The sequence below is a fragment of the Elephas maximus genome, chromosome 6 (assembly GCF_024166365.1).
Source record: "Elephas maximus indicus isolate mEleMax1 chromosome 6, mEleMax1 primary haplotype, whole genome shotgun sequence".
NCBI lineage: Eukaryota > Metazoa > Chordata > Mammalia > Proboscidea > Elephantidae > Elephas > Elephas maximus.
In genome coordinates, this window is record NC_064824.1 from 69055593 (window position 1) to 69080943 (window position 25351).

A 25351-nucleotide genomic window follows, 5' to 3' on the forward strand; every position below is an offset into this window, starting at 1 on the left:
TAAAGATGTATAAAATACCTGTTTTTTTTAAAAAAAAAAAACCCCAAACCCATTGCTGTTGAGTTGATTCCAACTCATAGAGACCCTATAGGACAGAATAGAACTGGCCTATAGGGTTTCCAAGGCTGATATCTTTACAGAAGCAGACTGCCACATCTTTCTTCTGTGGAGCTGCTGGTGGGTTCAAACTGCCAACCTTTCAGTTATCTGTCAAACACTTAACCACTGTGCTACCAGGGCTTCTTGAAAATAATATAGAATCCTTAAAAACGGCGTCTTAGTAGGCGCACAATCGTGCTAACCCAGATTGGTATCAAGTTGTTAGTTATGTTCTTGGGTTGGGAAGTAGAGATACTGGTTTAGTGTGCCAGGATGAAAGCCATGGGGTAGGGTCACATGAGCCGGTGGGGCCTAATGGAACCATCCACATTTACCTCCTTCAGCCTGGTGAATAGCACACTTGATGTTTCAGTGCCCCCTGGGGGCCACCAAGATATCACACAGGAGTTACTGCATTAAATGGATGATGCACAAAATGGATCCCTGGTGGTGCAGTGGTTAAGAGTTTGGTTGCTAACCAGAAGGTTGGCAGTTTGAATCCACTAACTGCTCCTTGGAAACCCTGTGTGGCAGTTCTACTCTGACCTGTAGGGTCACTATGAGTCAGAATCAAGTAGACGGCAACTGGTTTGGTTTGGTTTATTCGTAGGAAAAAGGTAGAAAGAGATCTATACAGCAAGACCTGAAAGAATAAATAAAATAGTCCAAAACACTCTGAAACAAAATCTGTAAATCTTTCTGGCAGCTAGGATGCTGGTAGCCTACCAACTAGCCTAAAAAATCTATTGGTTTGGTCCAAAGGAAAGATGACACAGTGTGAAGATGGCTTGGAGGCAGTGTCTGACCTCCTCTAACTTCACGAGCGGGGAAGGAGAATCAAGATCAACAGCCCAAGGCTGATCCTTTGAGGCGGAAGCCAGACACCCCTCCTCTGTCCACCGTCTTTACTAATTCTGACACCAGCCGTCCCTCACAGAGTGCTCTCTACTTCTCTGCTGGGTTTGATTATTCATTGCAGTGGCTACACAGAACTCACAGACCATGCTCACGATTATGGCATTTATTAGGGAAGTAACAGTTACAGTTCAGGCTCAGCAACACTCAGGGTACAGTTCTTCCATCAGGAACAGCCTCTCTGTAGCTCTACTGACAGGCATGACTTTCCCTGGCCGTAGGCCTCTGCCCAAAGCTGCTGGGTCTCTGCTGATGGGTCTCTCTCCTGCTGCTGGGTCTCCCCTCCCTTGGTGGTGGTGGGCTCCTTACTCTCTGCTCTGAAATTGGCTCTCTTTTAAAGCAGAACTGACCAATCCCCTTGGTAGGCTACAACTACCCTATCACGCAGTCACCTCAGTGAGAGTTACAAGCCAATGGCTAGAAAGGCCATACACAAAAGTAATTAATCGCACCACACACAGTCACATAAAGGATCAGCAAAAAGGAATAGTGTTAAAAATATGGGTCCAATGAAGAAGGGGAAACCCTGGTGGCATAGTGGTTCAGAGCTACTGGCACCAACCAAAAGGTTGGCAGTTCAGATCCCTGCAGACGTTCCTTGGAAACCCTATGGGGCAGTTCTACTCTGTCCTATAGGGATGCTATGAGTCAGAATTGACTCATGGGCAGTGGATTTTTTTTTTTTTTTTGGTGATGAAGAGGGGTGGACACTAAACAGGTGATGACTAGAATGTAGTCTAGGGTAAAGGTTGTCAAGATGAAGAGAAAGAAGTAACATCCGTTTTCCCTATTTGAAAGATGAGTTTTTTAAAAAATAGCATCTCCACTGTGGAGGGGTTGCATTAAAAAACTTTGTTCCTTTATATTCACATGAAGCCTTTGGTAAAGGGTGTCACATAGACCACAGGTGGGTGAGAGGAGATGAAGGATTAACAGACCTCTGGGTACACAGCGTTACTAGCCTAGTCTCCGTGTTTTGCAGGATTTGTTCCTTGTTGGGAAATGATTATATCCAAGAAATAGTTGGTTACTAGCCTATAGGGAAACCATATGGAGATGGCATTCTTTGAATCCAAACCCATTGCCATCAAGTAGATTCCAACTCAGAGCAACCCTATAGGACAGAGCAGAACTGCCCTATAGGATTTCCAAGGTGGTAATCTTTATGGAAGCAGACTGCCACATCTTTCTCCCATGGAGTGGCTGGTGGGTTCAAACTTCCAGCCTTTTGGTTAGCAGCCAAGCACTCAACCACTGTGCCACCAGGGCTCATTGTTCAGATGTTGTTGTTGCTGTTATGTGCCTTCGAGTCAGTTCCAATTCATAGCAACCCCATAGGACAGAGTAGAACTGCCCCGTAGGGTTTACTTTTGGTTAGCAGCTGAGCTCTTAACCATTGCACCACCAGGGCTCCTATTCTTTGGCTAGGAAGTAGTAAGTACAATGAGGATTGTTTCTCTTACTAAGCACTAAACAGGTAATCCTGTACTTAAAACAGGGCTCTGTTCTGATGACTCCATCATAAATTGGTTCTGATGTAAGTCGAATACCTCTTTTTTTTTTTTTTAATTTTTGTCATTACTGCCTTTTTATTATCAGTATCTTTATAAATCTGATCTTTGTATTTGTCGGTTGGAAAAATTACATATAAACATCTGCAAATGAACATCTGGGAATAATAACATCAGCAAATCATGTACTGCAACATGTGTGTAGTACATATTATGAACAGTAAGGTGTACAAAAAAACCAGATGGTCGTAAGTGTGGCTCATTGTAACTCAGATACATCATAAGTCGGGGACTGCTTGTATATATATAAGTGGAGAATTTTCTCTGTTTGCATGTAGGTACACCTGTGGTGTAATTGTTGGTGTTCATCACTTTGTATATTTTCACTTGCTCTGATTGACAGTTTCAATCTCATTCTAAGAGCCTGTGTGCTGAAACACTTTGACCAATAATAAACACATTCTCTTGTCCATTTTCAGTCCTTATCTATGAACCAGAAAATCCTGAGGCCAAAGAGTTTTTCTCACTTATTGAAGAAGTGCTGTTGATAGGTAAATTTAAAAATTGAAATTCTTTCTTTCTTATAGAACTATGAGCAGTCGCTACTTAAAAACCCATTATCCTGGGAGATTGCCAAAGTGCGTCTCCCTGAAGCAGTTAAGAAAAGGGTCAGTGGCTGCCTTGGATGGTTTAATGAAAACTAGGTTGTCCTCTGTGGATATAACCATGATGACCCCCTTCTGTCTCTGGAATGGAACTGCCCAAGCTAAGCAGGCTCCCCAGGCACCAAGCACCAGGACCAGAGTCTCCAGAGGAAGCAGGGCATGTTAATCACCCCCATGTTCTAAGGGGTTACCCACAATTCCAAGGAAATACCCTATGAACTACTGTAAATCTCACTTCCTCTTATTCTATTTAAGTAAGAATTACATTGACGATAAAAAAAAGAAAAAAATTATAGATCTAGGTTCTAAATAAACTTTAAATCCATAAACATCTTTATGTCGGCAGGAATATATTTCTGTATATTATTTCTTTGACCCTACATTCTATTAGCAAAGTTCAGCTTAGTTTTATCATGTTCCAAAAAATACGTATTTCTTTGTGGGGAGGGCAAGGGGAATTCTGATTTTTCAAAGAATGGAAATATTACAGAGCCTTTTAAGGAATTCTGTTCTTTCTGTGGCAGAGAAAACTCAGAGCCTTGAGGAAGATGATGAAGACAGTGAAGAAGACAGTAGCGTTGAGAGCGAAGGAGAAAGCAGCGAGGAGCCTAGTGAAGAGAGCTCTGATGAATGTGAAGATGGGTGATGAATGCTGATTTAAGCTCTGTGCATTTTCATGCTTCATGCATGTACACCATGGAATTTTCATTAATGTATACCACGGAAATATAAAGAGAACTATATATTGTCTAATTGTTCCGTATATGCTGCAGAGTTCCTTTAATTTATCCACCTCCTTAGTTTGAGCTCCTTCTTAATAATTAGTCATCAGGTCAATGTGAGTTCCTCAGAGAGGAAAACAGTAATTGCAAATACTGACAGCACCAACTACATGCCAGGTACTGTTCAAACGGCTCTACATATATTTAATTAATTCAGCAACCCCAAGAGGTAGTACTGTTATTATATCCACTCTAGAGAAGACGGAAGTTCACTGGCACAAGTTGAGTATGGGAAGTGTATTAGTTTTCTGTGACTAACAAGGCACGACAAGCTTAGTGGCTGAAAACAATGAAAATTTATTTTCTTACAGTTCTGGAGGTCAGAAGTCCAAAATCAGTCTCAGTGGGCCAAAATCAAGGTGTCAGTAAGGCTGCATTCCTTCTAGAAGCTCTAAGGGTGAACCTATTTCCTTGCCTTTTCTGGCTTTTAAATAAAGCCCAACCTTCATTCTTTGATTCATGGCCCCCTTTCTCCATCTTAAAAGCCAGCGAAGTCTGGCCAAGTCCTTATCATGCTTCTATCTCTCTGCTTCTCCCTCTTCTGGCCTCCCTCTTCTACTTTAAGGACAATTAAGATTACACTGGTCCACCCGGATGCTCCAGTATTAGCTCCCAACCTTAAGGCCAGCTGATGAGCAAACTTAATTCCATCTGCAACCTTAATTCCTCTTTGCCATGTAACCTAACATATTCACAGGCTCTACAGATTAGGGCGTGGGTATCTTTTCTTTTGGAGAGGGGGATAGGGAGAGCATTATTCTGCATATCACAGAAAATAATGGGTAAATGTTAGCTAGTTTTTTGGAATTCATGGTATGGAGCTTGGAAAAGACATTTGGGCTGAAGATATATACCTTTATTAGGAGTCATCAGCTTAGAGATAGTAATCAAAGGTGGGAGTAGTGAATGGCCCACAGAGAGAGTGCAGTCTGACAAGAAGAGGACCAGGGATAGAATTATGATCACCAACATTTAAGTGTTAGTCTAAGAAAGAGAAATGCACAAAGGAGACAGAGAACAACCAGGAGGAAAGTCAGGAAGGAGAATATAGTGGCTACTCGTGGTTGCGTACTCAGCATCCATTCCTTTCCTCTTCTTTGCTAAGAGAGCCCTGACTCTGTTCACATATTCACTTCACACACATGGCCATGGAACTCAGGAAATGTGACATCGCCCTCGGTCAGTCAGTACATGGCATTTCTCTGGCGACTGTTATCCTTTAGAGAAGGACATGTGACCTACATTGGCCCCATCAGACAAGGACTTTATTTCGTGATTATGAGGAGAAATTGCTCCGCTTCTCTGGAGAAGAACCAGGAAGCATGCTGTCTCAGTTACTGCTGGCAGCTGTCTTCTGATCTTGAGGAGAACTAGTCTCAGGATAAAGCTGATGCTGTGAGTGCTAGAGCAGAAAGAAGCTAGGTCCCTGATCATGTTCAGCCAGTGCAACAGCTACCCCATTAGCCAAACTCCATTTGAGCTTTCTGTTACGTGAGATAAACTTTCTTATTGTGTAAACCAGTTTGGATTAAGGTTCTTTTTACTTGCTGTCAAAAGCATCTTAACTGATATTGAGTACCACCACAGAAACCTAAACAAGAGCAGGTTTCAAAAAGCCTGGAAAGATCTACTCAGCCAAAAGTTGCAGAGAGGACAAGTAAAAAAACTAAAATATGTAATTGAATAGCAACAAAGAGGTGGTTGTTGACTTTAAGGAGTGTAGTGTCAGTTGAGTGTGGAAGGGGGAAGCCATATTTCAGTGAGTGAGTAAACTGGACATGAGAAAACGAGAAGGAGTTTGACTATGAAGGAAATAAGAAGAAGTATTGTTGGAGGAGAAGATAGGGTAAAAGGTGTATTATTTTTGAAATGTTTAAGGTGAGCATGTTAAATTGAAAGGATGATAACGTAGTGATAGCGTGTTATGTGTTAGACACTGTACTAAACATTTAATATGTTAATGAATTTAATTTTCATAACACCTGTGTGGACTAGACATTATTATTTCCAGTTTACATATGAGGAAACTGAGGCCCAGAGCGATTAAAAGTAACCTTATAAAGGGCACATAGCTGATAATTGACAGATTCAAATCCAGATCATTCTCCTCTAATGCCCTGGTCTTCACCACTGTGCTTTCCTCCCTTAGATGCAAGTAGAGAGGAAGAGATTAAAGAAAGGAGGATAATTTATGAAGTGAACACTGTCTAATAACTTAGAAAATGTGTATAATATAACCTTAAAGTAAATTTTAAAAGCAGATTACAAAACTGTATCCATGGGGAAAAAAAAGAAAAATTGTATCCATGGTTTATGTGACATTTGGACCTCTGCCCCAAGGAGTCCCTGTGTGGGAGCTTCTCCTTTGTTCTCCAGTGGTGGTCCTTTAATAGTCTTCAGTTACATTTCCATGTATATTGAACAAGGTGATAACCCACATTCTGTTTAATCGAAATGTGCCTTTTCCTTTGAACTTTACCCTGGTTGACGTGTAAGATGTATGTAATTGTGGTATTTGCCTGAAGTATTGATGTTGATCAAAGGAGAGCACCTGAACAGTATGCATGGTGCCAGATGTGAAGTAAAGTCCAGATCCATTGGAATTGTTTTGGGGTTCTGGGCAAGTGTCCTATATCATGTGGTAATGAGAATTCACAAGAGGCAGGTAAGATGAGGCCACCCCAGGCCAAACTGAGGAGGGCAAAGTTTTCTCTGATCAACTGTCATCATGAACTCCTAGCTTGTCATAGCATGTGAGTTGCTGTGGTAACGGGGAGGGGGAAGTGTGCAAAACTTGGGGAGGCTTGTGAAGTGAAGCACTGGGAGATAAGATTTGTTATAGGCTTGTTTAAAATGTACCCTTTTGAACCAGACAGTCTATACCAGACAGCACTGTGGTCGTCTGGTATAGTCTAAAGTAAGCATGCTAATCCCACCCTCCTTGCCACTAGTTTTTGCTACACATTTTAGCTGGTAAAGCATGAGGAGGAGCTAGGGGTGAACAAGAAAGTATGTCACCCCAATGGCTACTAGCAGCCATCTTAGCACTTTGAGTAGGCCTTACGCTGAAGCCAGTGCTAGGACAGCAGAGCAGAAGGAAGAACCTGATCCTTAATGACATTTTTTAGTGGTTGAATCAACCAACTCTAACGTAGTGCCTGTGCTATGTCTCAATATCTTATGTAAGACAATGAATTTTCTTATGATTAAGCCAGTTTTTTTTTTTAGGTCTTATTTTTAACTGAGAGTGACCTACATCCCCTAAGGGTGTGTAAGCCAAGTCCCCAAGGGTTCGTGGCCACTGAAAGCCAGGGAAGGGCAATAGGTGGTTCCTTGTGGCAGTAGCAGTATGAGTGGAGTTACAAATTGAAACTGATCAGAATGGTTATCTCTGGGGCATGGAACTTAGAGTGGGAAGTAGGAAAGAAGAGTTTTACTTTTCATTTTACACCTTTTATTTATTCCCTTAATTTTTTTTTTTTTTTAATCATTGCATGTATCATTCTTGTAATTTAGAACTTTTAAATTATCCTATACGTGGAAAGGGAAGGATCAGGAAAAAAATTAATAAAAATGCTTTCCGTGGTTGTGCTTGGGTGATGATAGTTCATTTTTCTTCATTTGAAAATCTTAGGCTTCTTTAACAACCTAACATTACTTTAAAGGGAAAAAAAAGTACTTTTTTTTTTTTTTTAATAAACTTTTAAAAAGCGTTAAGGAAAAACCTTAGGAGCAGAAGAAGTCAACGCAAGGAAAGAAAAAACAATATTCACGGAGTGCCTATTATATATAAGGCATTTTCATGGGCTTTGGTACCCATTTTGGTATGCTGGAAGCTTCTGATGAAGGTAGACATTAATAACTAAGTAAATAGGTCATTAAGTTCAGAAAAGAAATGTCATCTGAGAAAGAAACTTGCTGATCCTTACAGAACATTAGCCAGTTAGTACCCTTACAAATGTGCTTATCCTTATTCCTAATTGGATAATTGAAGGAGGGATAATTGCAGTCCACAGCCAGTAGGCCCAAATGAGTTTTCTCAGCATTTATTATGTAGTCCCTATGGCTGCATAACTCCATACTAATATGCTTTTAATAGTTGGTTAACGTCATGAATTCCTTTCCCCCTTTTTTAATACTTCAGTTTTCCTCCTACTCTGCAACAAGCCTTTTGATGTTTCATGGCCTCAGATCCCTAAGTGCATCTTCACCAGTAATAAAAATTATTCTAAATATCTTTCTACAAAAAGGACTACCTGAAAATGACTGTTCTGTAAAGATCAATTTTTACAGTTCCCTGTCCACCACTGGAAGTATGTTCTAGAAAGAAAACCTCTTCCCCATCATAGCAGACACCAAATTCTAGACACCTGTTGTCATCAGAGGACCTCAACCAAAGTTGAGAGCAGAGTACTTAAATCAGCAGACATTGCCATCCTAAAGCCACCTTCTCTTGCTCACTTCCTGCCAATGAAAGGAAATAAGAGGGAGAATAGTAAAAGCCATATGCCACTGAATGAAATTAAGAATACTTTGAGGAACTTGCCTCAAGCTAAAATTTCTAAATCGAGCTCTCTTTTGTTGTTGTTTGCTAACTGTTAAAGCAATGGTTTGAATACTAATATAACTGGCTGCTCCTTTGTAGGCCCCTTGGGGTTGGCTAGGTGGCTCTGACTTCTTAAGACTCTTTTCCTCCTTCTCTCATTCATCTGCCTCCTCATCTGAATCCAGATGTAGCAAAGGAACTGTTGCAAAGAAGCTGAACATTCTGCAGTTGCCAGGTTTCTTTCAGTTCTGCTTGCAAACCTAGAGGGCCACCTAAAGATCTTTGTTGTTGTTAGGTGCCATCAAGCCGGTACCAACTCATTATGACCCTATGTACAACAGAACGAAACACTTCCTGGTCCTGCACCAACTCACATTGTTAGGCCTGAGCCCATTGTTGCAGCCACTGTGTCAGTCCATTTCATTGAGGATCTTCCTGTTTATCGCTGACCCTCTACTTTACCAAGCATGATGTCCTTCTCCAGAGACTGGTCCCTCCTGATAACATGTCCAAAGATCTTAAGAATAATTTTTATTAGAGATGAACATACACAATAACTAAGTAAAATATACAGTATGCCAAGTGGTAAAAGGTGTTATGGGGAAGAGCTGATAAGAGATAGGGAGTGCCATGGGAGAGGTGGGAATTGCAATTTAAAGTAGCAGGATAAAGGAAGGCCTCACTGAAAAATAACATTTGCATAAAGACCAGAATGAGATGGAACAAACCCTATGGGAAGAGCTTCCTGAGCATAGAAACAGTAATTGCAAAGTCCCTGAGGTGGGAGCATGCCTGGAATGTTCAAGAAACAGCAATTCAAGAAACAGGCCAATGTCACTGAGGTAGAGTAACAGAAGAACTCAAACAGGTAGCCAGACCAGACGATGTAGGGCCTTGTAGGCACTGTAAAGACTTTGGCTTTTACTCAGTGAGATGAGGAATCATTGGAGGGCTTTAAGTAGAGGAAAGCCATGCTATGACTATGACCTAATGTTTTACACTGTGTTTCTTGGGGAAGGGGATAGGGAGTAGGGCAGAAACAAAGAGGGTGGTATATTTTGAAGGAGGAGCCAACAGGATTTACTGGCTGACTGAAAGAGAGGAGTCAGGATAGCTTTAAGGTTTTTGGCCAAACCCAGCTGGAAGGAGAGAGTTGCCTGAGTAGATGGTAAGAAGAGCAGGTTTAGGGGAAAGGACCATTTCAATTTGACATGTTTGAGAGGACTATTAGAAATCCAAGTAGAGAATTCAGTTGGAATGTTGGGGAGCAATCTAGAGTGAAGATATAAACTTGGGAGTCAGCAGTGCATAAGTGGTATTTAAAGCCATGAAACTGATGAGATCACAGAGGGAGGGAATGAAGGTTGGAAAAGGGAAAAGGTCTAAGAATTGAGCCTTGCAGAAATCCATAATTATGTGTAAATGCCATCCCTTTCACCCCTTCTCAGGTAAGTCTGAATATTTCATCAAAAAAGTTTCTCCAGTAGGAATCAAAACTTCTCTGTGGGTTTAAAAAAATGTCTGAATCACTAAGGAGGAGGGCCTCGAGTCCGATATCGGGAAGTGATCAGCACCTGTACTGAAATAAACGGGCAATAAAATAAAACAAATGTTATGCTAAACTTCTACAACCAAGGAGAAAACATTAAAATGGATCAACATCATTGAACTAAGGGAGAGGAACAGGTGCAGGAATTAACATTTATTGAACACTGTAAACCAAAGTCAAATTTGCTAACTTGGGTTTTATGAGCATCAAATAAGAGAGCCCACAAATCTGGTGTTAGCCTCCACTTTACTGATGAGAAAACATGCTGAGAGCAGTTCAATGATAGCTGATAAACAGAATCAAGATTTGAATTCAAATCTGAATGCCTTTAAGTTTTTGCTTTTCCTCCTGCAACAAGCTGCCTGGAGGACCACAGGTGGTCCTTGAGTCCATAGCATTCACAACATGAGAAGACCCCCCACTGAGAAGATTCACAAGATACTAATTACTTCAGATGAATGAAACCTCATCTGGTCTCGTCTGGTGTCCTCCTCCCATTGCGGGCGGGGCGGGGAGGGGGGAGGTCCAGAGAGATTGAGTGACTTACAAGGTCAATGGTTGTTCATGACAGATCTGGGAGGCCTCACTGTGCAGTGCACAGGGCACTGGCACTGAAGTAAGAAGAAAGGGTTCCCAGCCCACTTCTCACTAAGTTCGTGATCTGGAGGAAGTCCTGTAAGCTCTCCGGACTTCAGTTTTTCATTTGTAAAAGACAGGACCTCAGTATAGTTTGTGATAATTGAACGAGAATTCATACAATCAACAGGGTATGATAGTTACTAAGTACCATCCCACATAATTTCCATGAGACTTATTTCCCACCTCAGTAATAAGAGGATAACTATTTCTGTTAGTCATATTTCTGAAGAGAGAAGTCTCTAATGCCCCACCACCATTGAGCCAGAATGACCCAAAGTAAGCAATCCTGGGTAACCTGTGCCAGGAAATTTCCCTGGGTCCCTTCTTGGTTCCTTCTTGGATTTCTTGGTTGGGTTAAGAGGGCATATTCATCAGCTATTGGCAGAAGATGCATAAAGCATCACTCCAAAACTCAGTGTATGTGAGCTCCATTCCAGTGGCCAAAGCAAATCACATGGCCAAACGCAGCATCAGTAGGGTTGGGGTGTGATTAGGTATACAGTCCTGATCTACAGAAATGAAAACAAAGTTTTAATAGTTCAAGACTCCCCAAGTTCTGATGCTTGTCCCTGGCTTATCCCTGCCTATAGCCCTAGTGAGAAGATAACAATTCTTATTTAATCCTCACACTTAAGAACTGCTTGAGATTCTAAGTTGTTTGGATCTAAAATGCCCATGGCTCACCTATGGGCAAAAAGAAAAAAAAGGACCTCAAACTTGCAACTGAGGGTAAGATAGAATGAACTCCAGATGACCGACTGCTTTCCGAAAATTCCCTGGTACTGATTTCCAAATGATACAAGTGAAAACACTGGGCCTGAATGCATCCCAGTGAGCTCTTAGATGTAAGTTTTTGGCATGAAGGGGACTAGGCTGGTGTGGCAATACTGAATTGCTCCTGGTAAGTTTCCAGTTTTCTCTTCCCCATAACTGGTCAAGGTTATGAAAGGAAACTGGTCTGAAGTTTATCATTCCCCACAAGTCAAACTTCCAGACCTAAGTCTGAAAATGGGTTGTTATTTTAACTGAAGAGCTTTTTTTTTACCTAAAGAAATGGATAAAATATTACTGTGCCTGGACTCCCATTAAATACACTTACTCCACTAAAGCATGTCATGTGGGAAATGATCTTTCTTTCATCCCACTCTTCTGGGAAAGGATTGATTTTGCCTTAGTTTTTGGTGAGAGGACAGCGGAAAACACAAATACATCTCTAAAGCTCCCTGTTAGAATTTCAGTCCAGATTTATTTCCTTGACTTTCAGTTCTGCAGTGAAACAACTTCTTGCCTAGTATAAAGGGGTTCCCTTCCTAAGGCCACCTTTGGGAGGGAGCTGTGTAAGAAAGAAAGTGGATTTCATGCACTCCCTTCTGTTTCATCTAAAGGAGAGGAGACCCAGGGTGTTCTAGGCCACTTCTGGGCAGCATCTCCCAGCATTAAGGGCCCTGCTTTGTGAAATACGGAGGGTCTGAGCGTGAACTGGGAAGAGCCTTCTGTCTTCCTTGAACTGTTGCCTTGTGGGGCCCGTTGTTTCGTCTCAGAAATTGTAATCTAACGCCATCTGGTGGTCACTTTGTCTTCATGTTTGGAATAGCAAGAATCGGGGTCTTAAAGGTTTGCACAATATTTGCCCAAACGTAAATCACTGTCGTCTTTGATTAATTTCTTTAATATTAGAATATTTTCATCTTACGGACATCAAGGGAGAAGGGACCCTTTGACAATTATCTGAGGAATTTAACTATCTTCCCTTTGGGACATTGTTGTAATTTCCGGAGTCCTGTCTAGCGTTCTGGCTAGAACCCTGCCTCCCCTGTCACTCTTTTAACCCTTTCCTATGTCGCTGGAGTGAGTGTTGTGCGGTCTGTCAGACTGGGGGTGTTGATTAACTATCAATGAAGGTAAAAAATGATTTGGGAAACTATCTTTAAGGTACACGAACACATCGAATGAATATTAGCTCCCGCTTAAAAGCCGAATGTAAGGTTAAGCAACCCTTTCCCCAACCTTTGTATCGGGAGACCAAAAACCAAAACCAAACCCACTGCCATCGAGTCGATTCCGACTCATAGCGACCCTATAGGGCAGAGTAGAACTGCCCCATGGAGTTTCCAAGCAGCGCCTGTATCGGCAGACAGCCGTTTAAACGGTGAGCTCTGCCATTTTTTTTTCTTTTTTGATCATAGAGACTTAAAATAGACTTTAACGAGCCAGCTAAAACGAACCAACCCCGTAGGTCTAAATTACCTTTCCTGAATGCTAAAAATGCTAAATGCTCCAAAAAAAAAAAAAAAAAAGATTGACGTTTCTTATCTACTCACCTTGACGCGGACCATATTTTATACGTCAAAACCTCCCCCTCAGCCCGTTTGGGCGCCTCTTCCACGCCAACGCTCCTCCCAACCCCGTTTTTGCTTTGCGGGAAAGGCTTGGCCCCCCAATCCGGTTGGAGTATCTTTAAACCTCCTGGGGAAAGGGCATTCTAGGCGGAGGGTCGCGTTCTCAGGTCTCAGCCATCCTTGACCTAAGGGAAGGTTGTCCTTGGAGGACAGAATGGAGCCGCTGGAGCCGCGGGCTATCAAATCCCCAACGCCCGGGAGAGACTGGAAGGGTCGCAGAGCGCCCACTCCTTCTTCTGTCTCTGGTTCAGTGTTCCTATTTCTTCAAAGCACTAAACCTTAGATCAAATGGAAATGAAACAGCTGGGCGGATACCACTCCTTTCCGGCCCACACTTCACCTCCGGTTCCAGTCCCTGAAGAGGATTTCTTTTTTCCACCCCCATTATCCAAAACAACCTCCCCGCCTCCCCCGCAATAAAAGATAAAAAGAAAAATGAAAACACAAACAAAAAGACGGATTCCAAATGTTTTGAAGGGCCAAAAGACAACACGGCCACCCTTAGCCCAAATCCTAACCAGGGAGCGGAGGGGTAAAACACCGCACTCTCCAACCTAACAAAACAAACGCAGGATCTTCTGCCGGGAGGGAGGTAGACAGGAGCCCAGAGGGTTGGCAAAGAGCTACTGGCGGAAGCCAGCGAAACAGAGGGCTAGACTGAACCGAACAGCGGACGCTGTCCATGGTGCTGAATGAGCTGGGCCCGGCCTCAATGCTGAATAACTGGGATTGGATGGAATTCCAGGCCTCCGTCCCTTCCCATCCCCGCTGAGTCTGCGTTGAAAAAAAAAAGTGGGAGACAATTGAAAAGTAAATCAAAGCCATAATGTGCCAAGTCTGCCACTCTCCCTGCCTAATTGGAAAGTCAACGTCATGAGTTCAGAGAGCACTAGGGGCAATGTAAGCTCCACGAGAACAGTACCTGGCACATAAAAAACCCAAACCTGTTGCCATGAGTCAATTCCGACTCATAGCGACCCTATAGGACAGGGTAGAACTGCCCCATAGGGTTTCCAGGGAGCTGCTGGTGGATTCGAACTGCTGACCTTTTGGTTAGCAACCTAACTCTCAGCCACTAGCCACCAGGTCTGGCAGGTAGTAGGTGATTAATAAATCGTCGTTTAGCTAACTGATTACTAAGAAACATTTTTAAATTAACGACGAACTAGGGCCTTCATTGCTCCCTTCCCACCACAGCGGAGAAAGAGGGGGGCACTCACTTTTAATCTGTGATACCTACAGCCCTGGTGGCACAGTGGTTAAGAGCTACAGCGAGCTGCGGCTGCTAACCAAAAGGTTGGCAGTTAAAATCCACCTGCCGCTCCTTGGAAACCCTATGGGGCAGTTCTACTCTGTCCTATAGGGTCGCTATGAGTAGGAGTAGACTCGATGGCAACGGATATCTAGCCTTGTGGAAGACTCTCCCCTCGCCCCCCATGAGATTATTTTGCTGGCTAAAACGTTGGAAGTGAGCGTTTGTGACGCTGGGGTCAGAGGAGGAAGTAGTTGAAATGTTCTCAATCTGGTGCCACAGGTGAAGTAAACGAATCTTCCTTTCTGAGGAATCTCAGGACTTGGGAGAAGGTGAGGAGATGGAGGGCAAGCAAGCGTCTTCTAGGGAGAGTGGACACTGAGGGACACCGGGATTGTAGCCTCCTCCGGCCCGTCTCCTTGTCCCTCGCGTCTTGAATGATTTAGCATTGTCACAGGACTCCCTGATTTGTGATTTCTTTTAGGTAAAGCTTGAGAAAGGGTCTTAGGTGTAGGTGAAATTCGGCGCTTCGCTTGGTGGTTAATCGTGCATCTCAAACGACGTGGAGAACCTGGGCGGTTTAGGGGAACGTTTCCTGCACAGAGCGAGCACGCCCACCCTGCCCAGCCCGGAGCTCTGGCGCCCCGGCGGGCTGCGGTAACCCAGAGCCTGCGGTTCAGGATGCATTGGTGTCATTAAAAAGTGCCCGGGCTTTTCTTAAGAGGTGTAGAGAAGGTAACGGTATTTTCCTTAATATCAAGGGCAACGCGGTTATTTCAATCCTCACATTGAGCTCCCTCTTGGTGATCGGACTGTAACTCCTCAGGGCGGCATCTTCTATCTTCCTTAAGGAATTTTCGGTGATTTGTAAGACTTTCGGCGTTTCCACTGTGTCGTGGTGAAAGGCGATAAGTCATTCAAAGAGAAGGGACGGGCCAGCCGGGCCCCAGATGTACTATAAATAACCGCAGCCTGCTGCACCGCAAAGGGGAAAATCTGTGAAAACGAGGAAAGAGATAATTGGTTACATGGTCTCACCGCCCCGCCCCCCACCACCACTTTGTTTTGACCTAAAGGAAAGGAAACCGAGCGAGAGGAAAAGAGAGAACATATGCTAGTGAAGAGGGTAGCTGAGGGATGAGCGAGTTATAGAGCCCCGCCAGCCTCTCGAGGTGTTGGTTTGGGTGCCCAAGAAAAGACCAGGCGAGCAAAGGGCCTCTCGGTCTCTGGGCGCCTGGCGCCCTCTGGTGGGAAATTTTTCGATGAACGCCTTTTTGTTGCGAGGGGAATTTCCAAACACAACAATGCATTAAATATGTTTAAATATTGCAACAAGAGAATCCTAAAACGGCGTGAAATCGAAAGGAGAGTGAGGGGAGTGGGCCAAGGCGGGAGGGCAGTCCGCCCTCAGGCAGATCCCCGGCGTCACCTCTGTGCTCGGCTTTCTCTTGCATTAGGAGCGGCGCTCGTGCGTGTTATTAACCTTCAGACGTGATCAATCAGGAGGGCTCCTTTCCCCTACCACCAAGGTGGCCAGAGCTAGGAAGGGAACGCACACTGAATGGAAAAAGAGGCCGTTTCTCTGCCGGTGGCACCGGGTGGTTGTTCTCAGGTGAGGCGGCTCTACTTTCTAGAGACCCCAGGTGGTTGAGGAAACGGGGATGAGGAGATGAAGGTTCTCCTATGGTCTGAGCATTTCCCCCTCATCTCTGTCTCCTTTGGCTCTACAACAATTGTGGCTCAGCGGAGAGCCAGAAAGGACACGACCCAGGGCGCGTTTTCGCAGATCTGGGGGAAAGTGATTCAGGCAAACCCACTGCTCCGGTCTTCTGGGAGATATTGGGGGGCGGGGGGCGGGGAGAAGAAGCGCTCAGGGTGGCGGAATTCATAGGAATTATCTTTTCCCTCCTGTCACCCGACACCTTGCCTACTTAAAAAAAAAAAAAAAGAGCATGTTGAGTACGTACTGGATTACTCATAGGGCCTTTTTCCCCACCCCCCGGGGGGAAAACCGTGATCTGTATTTATAATCGCCCTATAAAGCTCCAGAGGCGGTCAGGCACCTGCAAAGTACCCCGCCGCTTTGCCGACAAGCGGCCCCCGCAAGCAGCTGCCTCGTGATTCCCCCGCGGAGCGGGTCCCCGCCTCCCCACTCCGCCCCCGCCTCCCCCGAAGCCAAGCAGCCGCCTCTCCGGATCTCTCTCTTCTCCTATTGAGGCTCGCGTGCGGGACAGAGCCAGCTAGAGGCAGGCGGCGGCTGGAGGTGACGCCGGGCAGATTACGCCTGGGGCAGGATCCGGCCAGGAGGTGTTGAGAGGTTTTCTGCGCGCTGCGCGGAAGAGCGTCGGGAGCGCCTGGCTGGTGGCAGCCGAGTCTAGGTGGGTAAGCGCGTCGCCGCCCGGACTTCCCCAGCTCCCAGCCTCTGCCATTCGGCTGGGACTTTTTCGCCTGTAGATTCTCGGTCACCCATCCCTATTCCCTAGCGAGGGGAATGCGTCCCGCCCGCCCCAGCCCAGGCTCTCGGTTGGTGCCGGGCTCAGAGACCTCCGCCCCCCGCACTCTTCCTACCCCCGCCCTAGGCAGGATTCACGCCTCGTGCTGACGTAGGGCTAGAGAGATTTTTCCCTGCTTCTCGCGGCTGAGAATGCCGGTGTCGGCAAGGGGCAGCACGCAGCAGCAACACAAGGTGCGTCTCGGAGTGGTAACCTGTTACTTCCCCAGCAGCCGCGATCTGCCAGCAGCCCGGCGTTACTGTAAGCTCTGTACGAGTGCGCGCGCGGGGCTAAGCGTGGGGTCCTGGGCTAGTGGAGGTGGCGGCCCGCCCACGCTCCTCTGCAAGGTCTTAGGTCTACCCAGATTCGCCTGCACTCTCTCTGTCCCGGGGCTTTCGAACGCCATCGCGCCAACGCCGCGCGCCCAAGTGTCGCGCCGCGCACAGTTCTTTTCTTGTCTGCCGCCTCCTGCGCGCTGGGTGCAAGTTCGTTTCTCTGGTAATTCTTCCCTTTTTTGCCTCTTCCACCCCCTTGGGTCTGTATGGCGAGAAATGTGGGGTTCTCGGGGAGCTGGGTGCAGGGGAAAACACTGAAATCAGAGCTGTACCTCGCCCTAGGCTTCCAGATGGCTCAAAGAGGGGTGGGACGAGAGCGAGACGAAGGAGGTTCCGACCCGCTGCTTTCTGGCTGTCTGGAGTGCAGGGTGACCGTGGTTCTTCCCCAGCCAAGTCCAAGAGAGAATGTAAAGGAATCGGCCTTTTTTTCCCCCTCTCACTTGGCCTCACCAAGGTCCCCGGTCCCCGGAGCAGATAGCATCCTTCTTTCCAGGGAATTAGCCAGACACAACAACGGGAACCAGACACCGAACCAGACGTGCCCGCCCTGTGCGCGCTCCCCCCGCCTGCCTGCCAGCCCGCCCGCAGCTGAAAGCCCAATGGGGCTTGTCGAGGCTCGGCTCGAAAAATCGCACACTATCCTCCTTTGCCATCCTAGCCCGGTCCCCCGTACCCACGCGACGCTCACAGGCCTTGGGCCCCCTCGTCTCAGCACTGCGCTCCAGGTCTTCCCGCTGCGCGGGACTGGAGAGCCGCCCGGGGCTGCGTTGCCAGCGCCCCAGTCTCCGATCTCGCACGCAAGTCTTCTCCTCCCTCCGGCCCACCCCAGCCCAGCGCACTCGCTGCCTTTCCTCCCTCCTTTCTCTTGTGCTTGGGGACTCCAGCCCGAGCGTCCGTGTCCCCAGCGGCTCAGCTATCTTTCGCGCGCGAATCCCCAAAGCCCTCCACGCACAGCTCTCGTTTCTCTTTGCAGCCTTTTTCTGCGCCCAACCCACCGAGGATTCCGGACAGCAGAGGCCTCGCGACGAACTAGCTGATGGCGTCTTCGACCCCTTCCTCATCCGCCGCCGCCTCGAACGCGGGAGCGGACCCCAATACTAGCAACCTGCGCCCCACAAGTAGGTCCCGCCCTAGTTTCCGGTCAAATGGACTGCGGGAAAGATGAAGGCACTGGGAGTTGGGGAGGCTGCGTTGGCAGAAAGAGGAGGAGCGCGGAGATGATGGAGGCCGGGAAATAAATAGGGCTCTGACCCGGGGCCCGGCCAGAGGTCACTCGGCTGCCGGAGACGCTGGGCGGCTCCCTGGGCGCCCGAGAGCGATAGACGTGCAAGGTCGCTGCACTGGCGATGGTTGGGGGCTCCACTGCGAGGGAAGGACCTGAGGCGTGAGTGTTGTTTTTGTTGTACTGTGTGTGGTTTCCTTGCGCTGCGGGACAACGAGGGTCAGGGCAGGGGGAGGTGTGAGAAGCTGAGAGCCCCAACCGGGATAAAAAATTTTCTCTCTCGGGCTTTCGCTGGGTCTAGATCTGACCTCCTCCCTTCTCCCAGCGCTGTGCTCACAGTCTATAATCAGCGGAAATGTCGACGTTAATTGCAGCTTTTAGAAAACTCAGAGTCCCTAATTGCTCCAAATTTGCGTTGAGCTATTGACGAGTGAGGGAGAAGCCAGGGGCGGGAAAGGTGCATAAAACGGCTGGAGGCTGAGCCTCGACATTTCAGACAATTAATTACATCTCAGAGACAAAAAAAAAAAAAAAAAGTGGGCAGCATACTGAGTGGCGAGGAAGGGGGGACGGGAGGAACAGGAAGGTTTGCTAGGGCGGGCGGAGAGAACTCCCCTCTCCTTTCTCCGGTGTAGGAGACCTGTCAGCAGGAGACACGCCCGGAAGTTGGAGGAAGAGGAAGGGGGGATTTTCGCTGCCCTACCTCTAGCTGAGCTCGTTCTTCAGCCGGTTTCCAGAATGTGTCTTTAATTGATTGATTCCCTACCTCTCTTTAGAGGCCTGGGGATAAGAGGATTGCTTTTCTTTTTCTATGTTAAATTAAAATGTCTTCACACACACACACAAATCTATCAGCTGCAGACCGTAAGGGCCTCAGAATTTTTTTATAGAAAGGGTTTAGGAACAAGCTTGTGGTTTAGAAGGAGCTTATTGCTGTGCTTTTATGTCGCTTCCTATAAACTTGAGAAAATGTCAGTTTTCATAATCAACAAAGGGAGGGGGCTGTTAGCGGTAAGCCCCCTCTCCAGCTCCTTGGCGCAGTCACTGGCTCCCAGGCATAAGGCCTTGTCTTAAGTCCTCAGGCTGCGTTCCAGTTCCCTTTGAGACTGCCTCCCCCTCCCTCAGCCCATAACCCCCAGGCAGGCTAAAATTACCCACACAACAAAGAGGGGCTCCGGAGCGCCCCCAGGCTTGGTGGCACCGGAGGCAGAGCTGGACCGAACAGCCCCAGAAGAACGAGAGGCTTGTGTGCCTTTTGTCTGTCCTCCTCTTTTCCTGTCCTCCCTGCATTTCCCACCCCATTTTTTGCTGCCCGGCAGGGCTTGGCGGCTGCTGCTTTCATCCTTCCTACTAGAGTCATTTCTCCCTTGGTCGTGCGCTCCCACTTCTCGGCGCCCGCCGGCCGCGGCATGTAAATGCCCGGCCTAGGGTTAAGACCCAACAGAGGCACTGACCCTAGTCGGCACGCGGCCAGGGGCGCCTCGGAACCGCCGAGGCGGAGGGAAGAGAGCCGAGGTCCGGCCAGAGAAGAGCAGGCAGCAACCGCCCCCTAATAGCCCACCCCTAGTCGCACAGTAGAATGCAAGCGTATGTCCTGCTCTTCTCCCGCTCCGGCCCTCCCTGCAGACTTACCTTCGCCCGCCTAGCGGTCTCCGCTTCTCTGCCTCTCTCAGGTCTCCTGGGAGGTGGCTTTGCTCAGCCCGCACGACCTTATTGGCCTTTTGCTCCAGCGATCATCTGGTTCCGGGACGGAGTCCTCCTTGACCTCGGCCCCTCGGTCTTCCGGACTGTCGCTACACCACGGAAGCTCTCTAGCTCCCTCTGCTCGTCCCCCTTTTTCTCTTGCTGAAGCCCCCAATTCTGAAAGGCAGTGCAATGTGTCTGAACTCCAGCCTCCCAGCTGGGTGACCTTGGAAAACTTACTTGCCCTCTCTGAGCCTTAATGTTATTTGCAAAATAGGTCTTAGATTAACACTCCTCCTACCTGTTTCATAGGGTCGTTAAGAGGGTTAGATGAAGTAGTGTTTATCTGGTGGAAATAGTTCAATACCCGCCAGGTATTAATATTAGGGTTTTGCTTTCGCACCGATTTCCTGTCTGTCGTGGAACCCCATCTGTGACATGCTGTCTTACCGACGTCGGGCTATTTCCTCTCCCCGCTGTGTCTCTGTTGTGCCTGGGATTTAATGGATGTCACTCTCCTTATCACAGTTAACACTCGCGCTGAGCTAGAGGCGCGGGCCGGGGTGGGGGTGGGGATGGGAGTGATTGGAGGCGTTATGAAGTATTGGAAGGGGATTTCGCTCAGGGCCCACCACACGGACCCAGACGGCGACGCAGGCCGTACAGGCATGGGGCTGCTTTCCTTGCTCATTGCTGCAAGCTGAACCCGAAGGCAGGTAGACCCTGAGAACAGCTAATCCGGTCGCCCTTGGGGCCACGGCTCGGCCCTAGAGGAAAATTCCTGCTTTTCTTCGCTTTTGCCTGCTCCGGGCCTGAAATGCTCGAGACTCAGGTCTGGGGCACAGATGCCGGAAGGGTTAATGAGGGGCAGGTTGGGAAGGGAGGTCAGGGATGAGGACCGGAGGCGCACTGATGTCTTCCCGACTCCTGGTCCGACTGAAGGGCAGTCATGCGAGCCCGATTATCTAGTCAAATACTGTTTTTCACCCAATTAATTCTTGAACTCTTCGGCGACCCCATTTCATGCCAGTTTATTTTAAGCTGCCACTCGGCTGGAGACCCGCCAAGAAATTATGAGACGTTTCGGTCCCAGATGCCTCGGTGTTCCCTTTCTGGGCTGCTGTGGTCGTCCTTGGAGTCTGAGGGGCAGAGACCAGGGGGCAGGGCCTGGCGGGTTGGGGTTGTGGACCACGAGGCTTGGCGGTTTCCGAGCGGAGTCGGCTCCGCCCCTCCCGACCCCGCCTCCCTGACTCCCCCCGGGGTACCTTGGGGTCTGGCAGGGGCGCTGGATGTGCCGCCTCGCAGAAACACTGTCGGTACCTGAAGGCGGGAGGAGGAAGGGGGTGTGATGAGGGCTCGTAGGGCACGCGTCTGCTCGTCTGCCACAAATCTTATCTGCTCCTTTCAGGAAGGACCTTCTAATAAGGGACAGTGGAAAGGAATCCCCGCCCCCCGAGAAAACCTTTGCCCTTGACCCTGTCCCCCATAGTCCGAGCTGCACTGACCGCACCTCTCTCGCTCTCTCTCGTCTTAGCGTATGACACCTGGTGCGGCGTGGCCCATGGATGCACCAGAAAACTGGGGCTCAAGATCTGCGGTAAGTGAAAGGGCCAGCGGGGGCTGGAGGGACGCGCAGGCCTTGTCTGTGTGGAGAGTAGAACGCATGTGGAGGGGGATCTCGGCTCTTGGGTCTGGTTTTCTAAGGTACCTGCAGACCCCACGCCCGACGGAGACGCTCCCACAAGGCCCTGAACCACCTCCGCCCTCCCAAGGCCTTTTCCCCTGGAGCCCAGACCACGTGAGACCCAGTTGAGGGACCACCGGGTGTCAGATCTGGGCACAAAAGCGCGAGGGCAGTGCCCCCGCGCGGTAGCCCAGCTCTCCCTGCCAGTGCCTGGGCCACCCTGGCAGGTGCGCTCGGTCCGCGTCTCCAAGGCTAAATAGAAAACGTGAACTGCTCTGGCTTTCCTGGCGAGCAGGCCAAAGGCGCATTATCTGCCTAAACCGGTTAGTGACCCGTCGCCCCATTCTCTCCTCCGCCAATTCCACCTCCCTTCGGTCCCCTGTCTGGGCGCATTGAAAGTGGCCTTCCGGACTTGAGGTTTTTGCCCCGAGATGCTGTAACGGATTCAGGTTTCGTTTTGGGGGCCTCCGAGGCAAAGGGAAAAGATAGCCTGCAGTCCTCAGTGGCCTTTTTGGGGGAGGTGGCGGCGGTCAAAGCCCGAGGGTTTGCCAGGCGTGCCCTCGCTGGCGAAGAGAGAAGGGAAAGAGCGCAGGCGGGGACGTGGGGCCGCGGGTCAGGCACGATTTGCCAAGAAGGAAGGAAAATAGATCTGCAGAGCTGGAAAGAAAAAAAACCTCCTGTCCGGAGAAGTGAGGGGCTGAAATGAATATGCTCCGGGGATTTTTTTTTTTTTTTTTAAAGGAAAAGAGGTTTATTGGAAGAGACACAGATGAGTGGCTCTGGCTGAACAATGAGGACTTGCTTTCTTTGCTACATTTCACCGTCTAAAATTCTCTAGCCTTATCGGGCCAGAAAATACGGCTGCCCCTGGGCAAGGGGTGGAGAGGCGGGGGAAGATTAACGAGGGGCTTATTAAGGACCCATCCGTCAGCTGCTGCGCGCGAGAGATAGTGGCGGAGCAGGCGCCGGGCAAGCACCCAGGGGCTCCATCGGCGGAGCTCTTGCCCCAGCCCCTGGCGCGCCTGCGAATCGGTCGGTGAGTGGGTGTTCTCTAGGCCTGAGCTTCCCGGCTTCCCGGGGCCTGTCCCGGGCCGCGAAGGTGGCGGCAGAATGAGGCCCGAAGAGAGAGGGGTTATTGAGCAGCCCCCTGGAATCATCCCTCTGGCCCACTTTTCTGAGTTTCTGTGGCCCTGTCCCCCTGATCCCGGAACCAGCGTTTACGTTGAGGAGGGGGAGCTCAACCCTCAGACCAAGCGATGTTTCAGGGAAAATCCCAGCCTCGCCGCGGGGCGGCCCCGGGGTTTGGCCCTAGCTCCAGCTTGGGTGGCCCACGGGGCAAAGCCGGGGCCACGTCCGCGCAGGGGCAGCTGGCTGCGGCCTAGCTTTGTTCTATAAATAGTCCACTCCCCCAGCCGCCATTCCCGGCTTAATGGCCCGTTTCGCGCCAGGTCTCTTCGGCGGCCGCCGTGCTCGGCTCCTGCAGCCGGCATTGTCATGCAGCCGGGCAAGCAGAACTGAGCCCTGGGCGCCCGCCGCGGCTGAGGACCGGGTGGCAGGGGGCGGCTGTTATGGAGGCTCAGCTCCGGGCGAGGGCTGCTTTCCCTCCTGCGAGGAGAGGGGCGAGAGGTGCGGTGCCAGGCTTGCCTCGAGGGGGCGGCCCTCATCCATCTCCGCCTCCTGGCCTCGGGACGGGTTCTGCGTCTTGCTGCCGGGCTACAGGCCCTCCGGGGTCCGCTGGAAGAAACGGTTTGAGCACTCCTTCCCGGGACACACCCGACATATTCTGAGAGAATAAAGTTTGAGCTTCGCTGGGTCCTGGAATAGGATGTCCCGGGATTGGCCAGTCAGTGTCATGGGGGAGAGCTCTTGGGCATTTCAGGGCTACCATCTCGGAGAGTGAAGCCTTGGGGGCGAAGTGGTTAAGCGTTCAGATGCTAGCCAAAAGGTCGGCAGTTCCAGTCCACCAGCCGCTCCTTGGAAACCCGATGGAGCAGCTCTACTCTGTCCTTGTAGGGTCGCTGTGAATCGGAATCCATTCAATGGCAATGGGTTTATCTCAGAGAGTTTCTTCTCTGTTCCCTCCCTCCACTCTTAGAACACTAATTTCAGGAAAGTTGTAACCCATGTGACAAGAGAAGAGGGCAGGGCAGTCTGTTGGAGGAAATTGCCTTCCACTAAAGCTTGGGGTTACACCTCAACATAAAGAAAACAAAAATCCTCATAACAGGACCAATAAACAACATCATAATAAAGGGACAAAATATTAAAGTTGTCAAGGATTTCATTTTACTTGGATCCACAATCAGCACCCATGGAAGCCAGCAGTCAAGAAATCAAAGAATGTATTGCATTGGGCAAATCTGCTGCAAAAGACCTCTTTAAAGTGTTCAAAAACAAAGATGTCATTTTAAAGACTAAGGTGTGCCTGACCCAAGCCATGGTTTTTTCAGTCACCTCCGAGGCATGTGAGGGCTGGACAATGAATAAGGAGGACTGGAAAAGAACTGATACCTTTGAATATGGTGAAGAATATCGAATATACCATGGACTGCCAGAAGAATGAACAAATCTGTCTTGGAAGAATTACAGTCATAATGCTTCTTAGAAGTGAAGATAACAATCAGGAGGGACCAGTCCCTGGAGAAGGACATCATACTTGGTAAAGTAGAGGGTTAGTGAAAAAGAGGAAGACCCTCAACGAGGTGAATTGACACACAGTGGCTGCAACAATGGGCTCAAACATAGCAATGATTGTGCGGATGGTACAGAACCATGCAGTGTTTCATTCTATTGTACATAGGGTCACTAAAAGTCGGACCCAACTGGATGGCACCTATCAGTAAGAACAACAACAAAGATTGGGCTACAGGTTAGGAAGCTTCACCTTAGGTTTGATTCTGAAAGAAAACAAAAAGCCAGGAGGATTTATTTTCCGTACTTTAAGCTAACTCTGACTATCCATTTTAACCTAGCGAAGGCAGAGTGCAATTTATGGTTTTATCCCTGGATCCACAGCCCACTCCCCTCCTCCCAGACCTTCAAGGGCCTGGTTGGTACCCTCTTGACCCACACCACTGGGGTTGGTTTGACCTTTTCACCTTAAGACAAACAGAGGAACTAAAGGTCTTCTTTCCCACCTCCAAACTCATTGTCATGGGTAACCCCCATAAGCATCCTCAGTGCCCTTCTAAGATCCAGTATTCTACCTCTCCCCCCAACTAAAAGCCAAGGAGTAAGACTGCTAGGAAGTACCAGGGTAGAGGCAGACTGCCCCCAGGGAGAATAATCAGCTAGAAGAAACCCAGAGTCTTGGAGAACGGGGGTGGCCACAGGCATGGTGGCATGACCTAAATAGAATGAGACACAGGGAGTCCTAACTTCTGGCCCTGAGCTCAGCTAACTTCTCAATATGTCCTTGGGCCTCCATTACTTATCTATGCAAAGGTCCCAAACTGGCTGCCAGTTTCAGCCCCTGAGCTGTTTTATTTAGCCTGCACAGTGTGTGTGTGTGTTTCATTTTTGTATTAGTTGCCAGCTTTTGAAAATAGACTTCAAATGTTCTGTATTTCTGGCCATTC

At 48.4% G+C, this 25351-nt stretch overlaps 2 protein-coding genes across 6 annotated transcripts in view; both read left to right on the top strand.

Moving 5' to 3' along the window:
- Positions 1 to 7552, top strand: part of ERICH2 (glutamate rich 2) — a 50511-nt gene extending 42959 nt beyond the window's left edge. For all 4 annotated transcript variants that reach the window (XM_049887405.1, XM_049887406.1, XM_049887403.1 and 1 more), the window contains 2 exons: positions 3005 to 3076; positions 3715 to 7552. In XM_049887405.1, coding sequence (XP_049743362.1) covers positions 3005 to 3076; positions 3715 to 3836 — 194 coding nt within the window. In that variant the 3' untranslated portion in view covers positions 3837 to 7552. The remainder of the gene's footprint in view (positions 1 to 3004; positions 3077 to 3714) is intronic.
- Positions 7553 to 18198: 10646 nt separating this feature from the next.
- Positions 18199 to 25351, top strand: part of GAD1 (glutamate decarboxylase 1) — a 41030-nt gene continuing 33877 nt past the window's right edge. For both annotated transcript variants that reach the window (XM_049888985.1, XM_049888986.1), the window contains exons 1-2: positions 18199 to 18302; positions 21624 to 21686. In XM_049888985.1, coding sequence (XP_049744942.1) covers positions 18221 to 18302; positions 21624 to 21686 — 145 coding nt within the window. In that variant the 5' untranslated portion in view covers positions 18199 to 18220. The remainder of the gene's footprint in view (positions 18303 to 21623; positions 21687 to 25351) is intronic.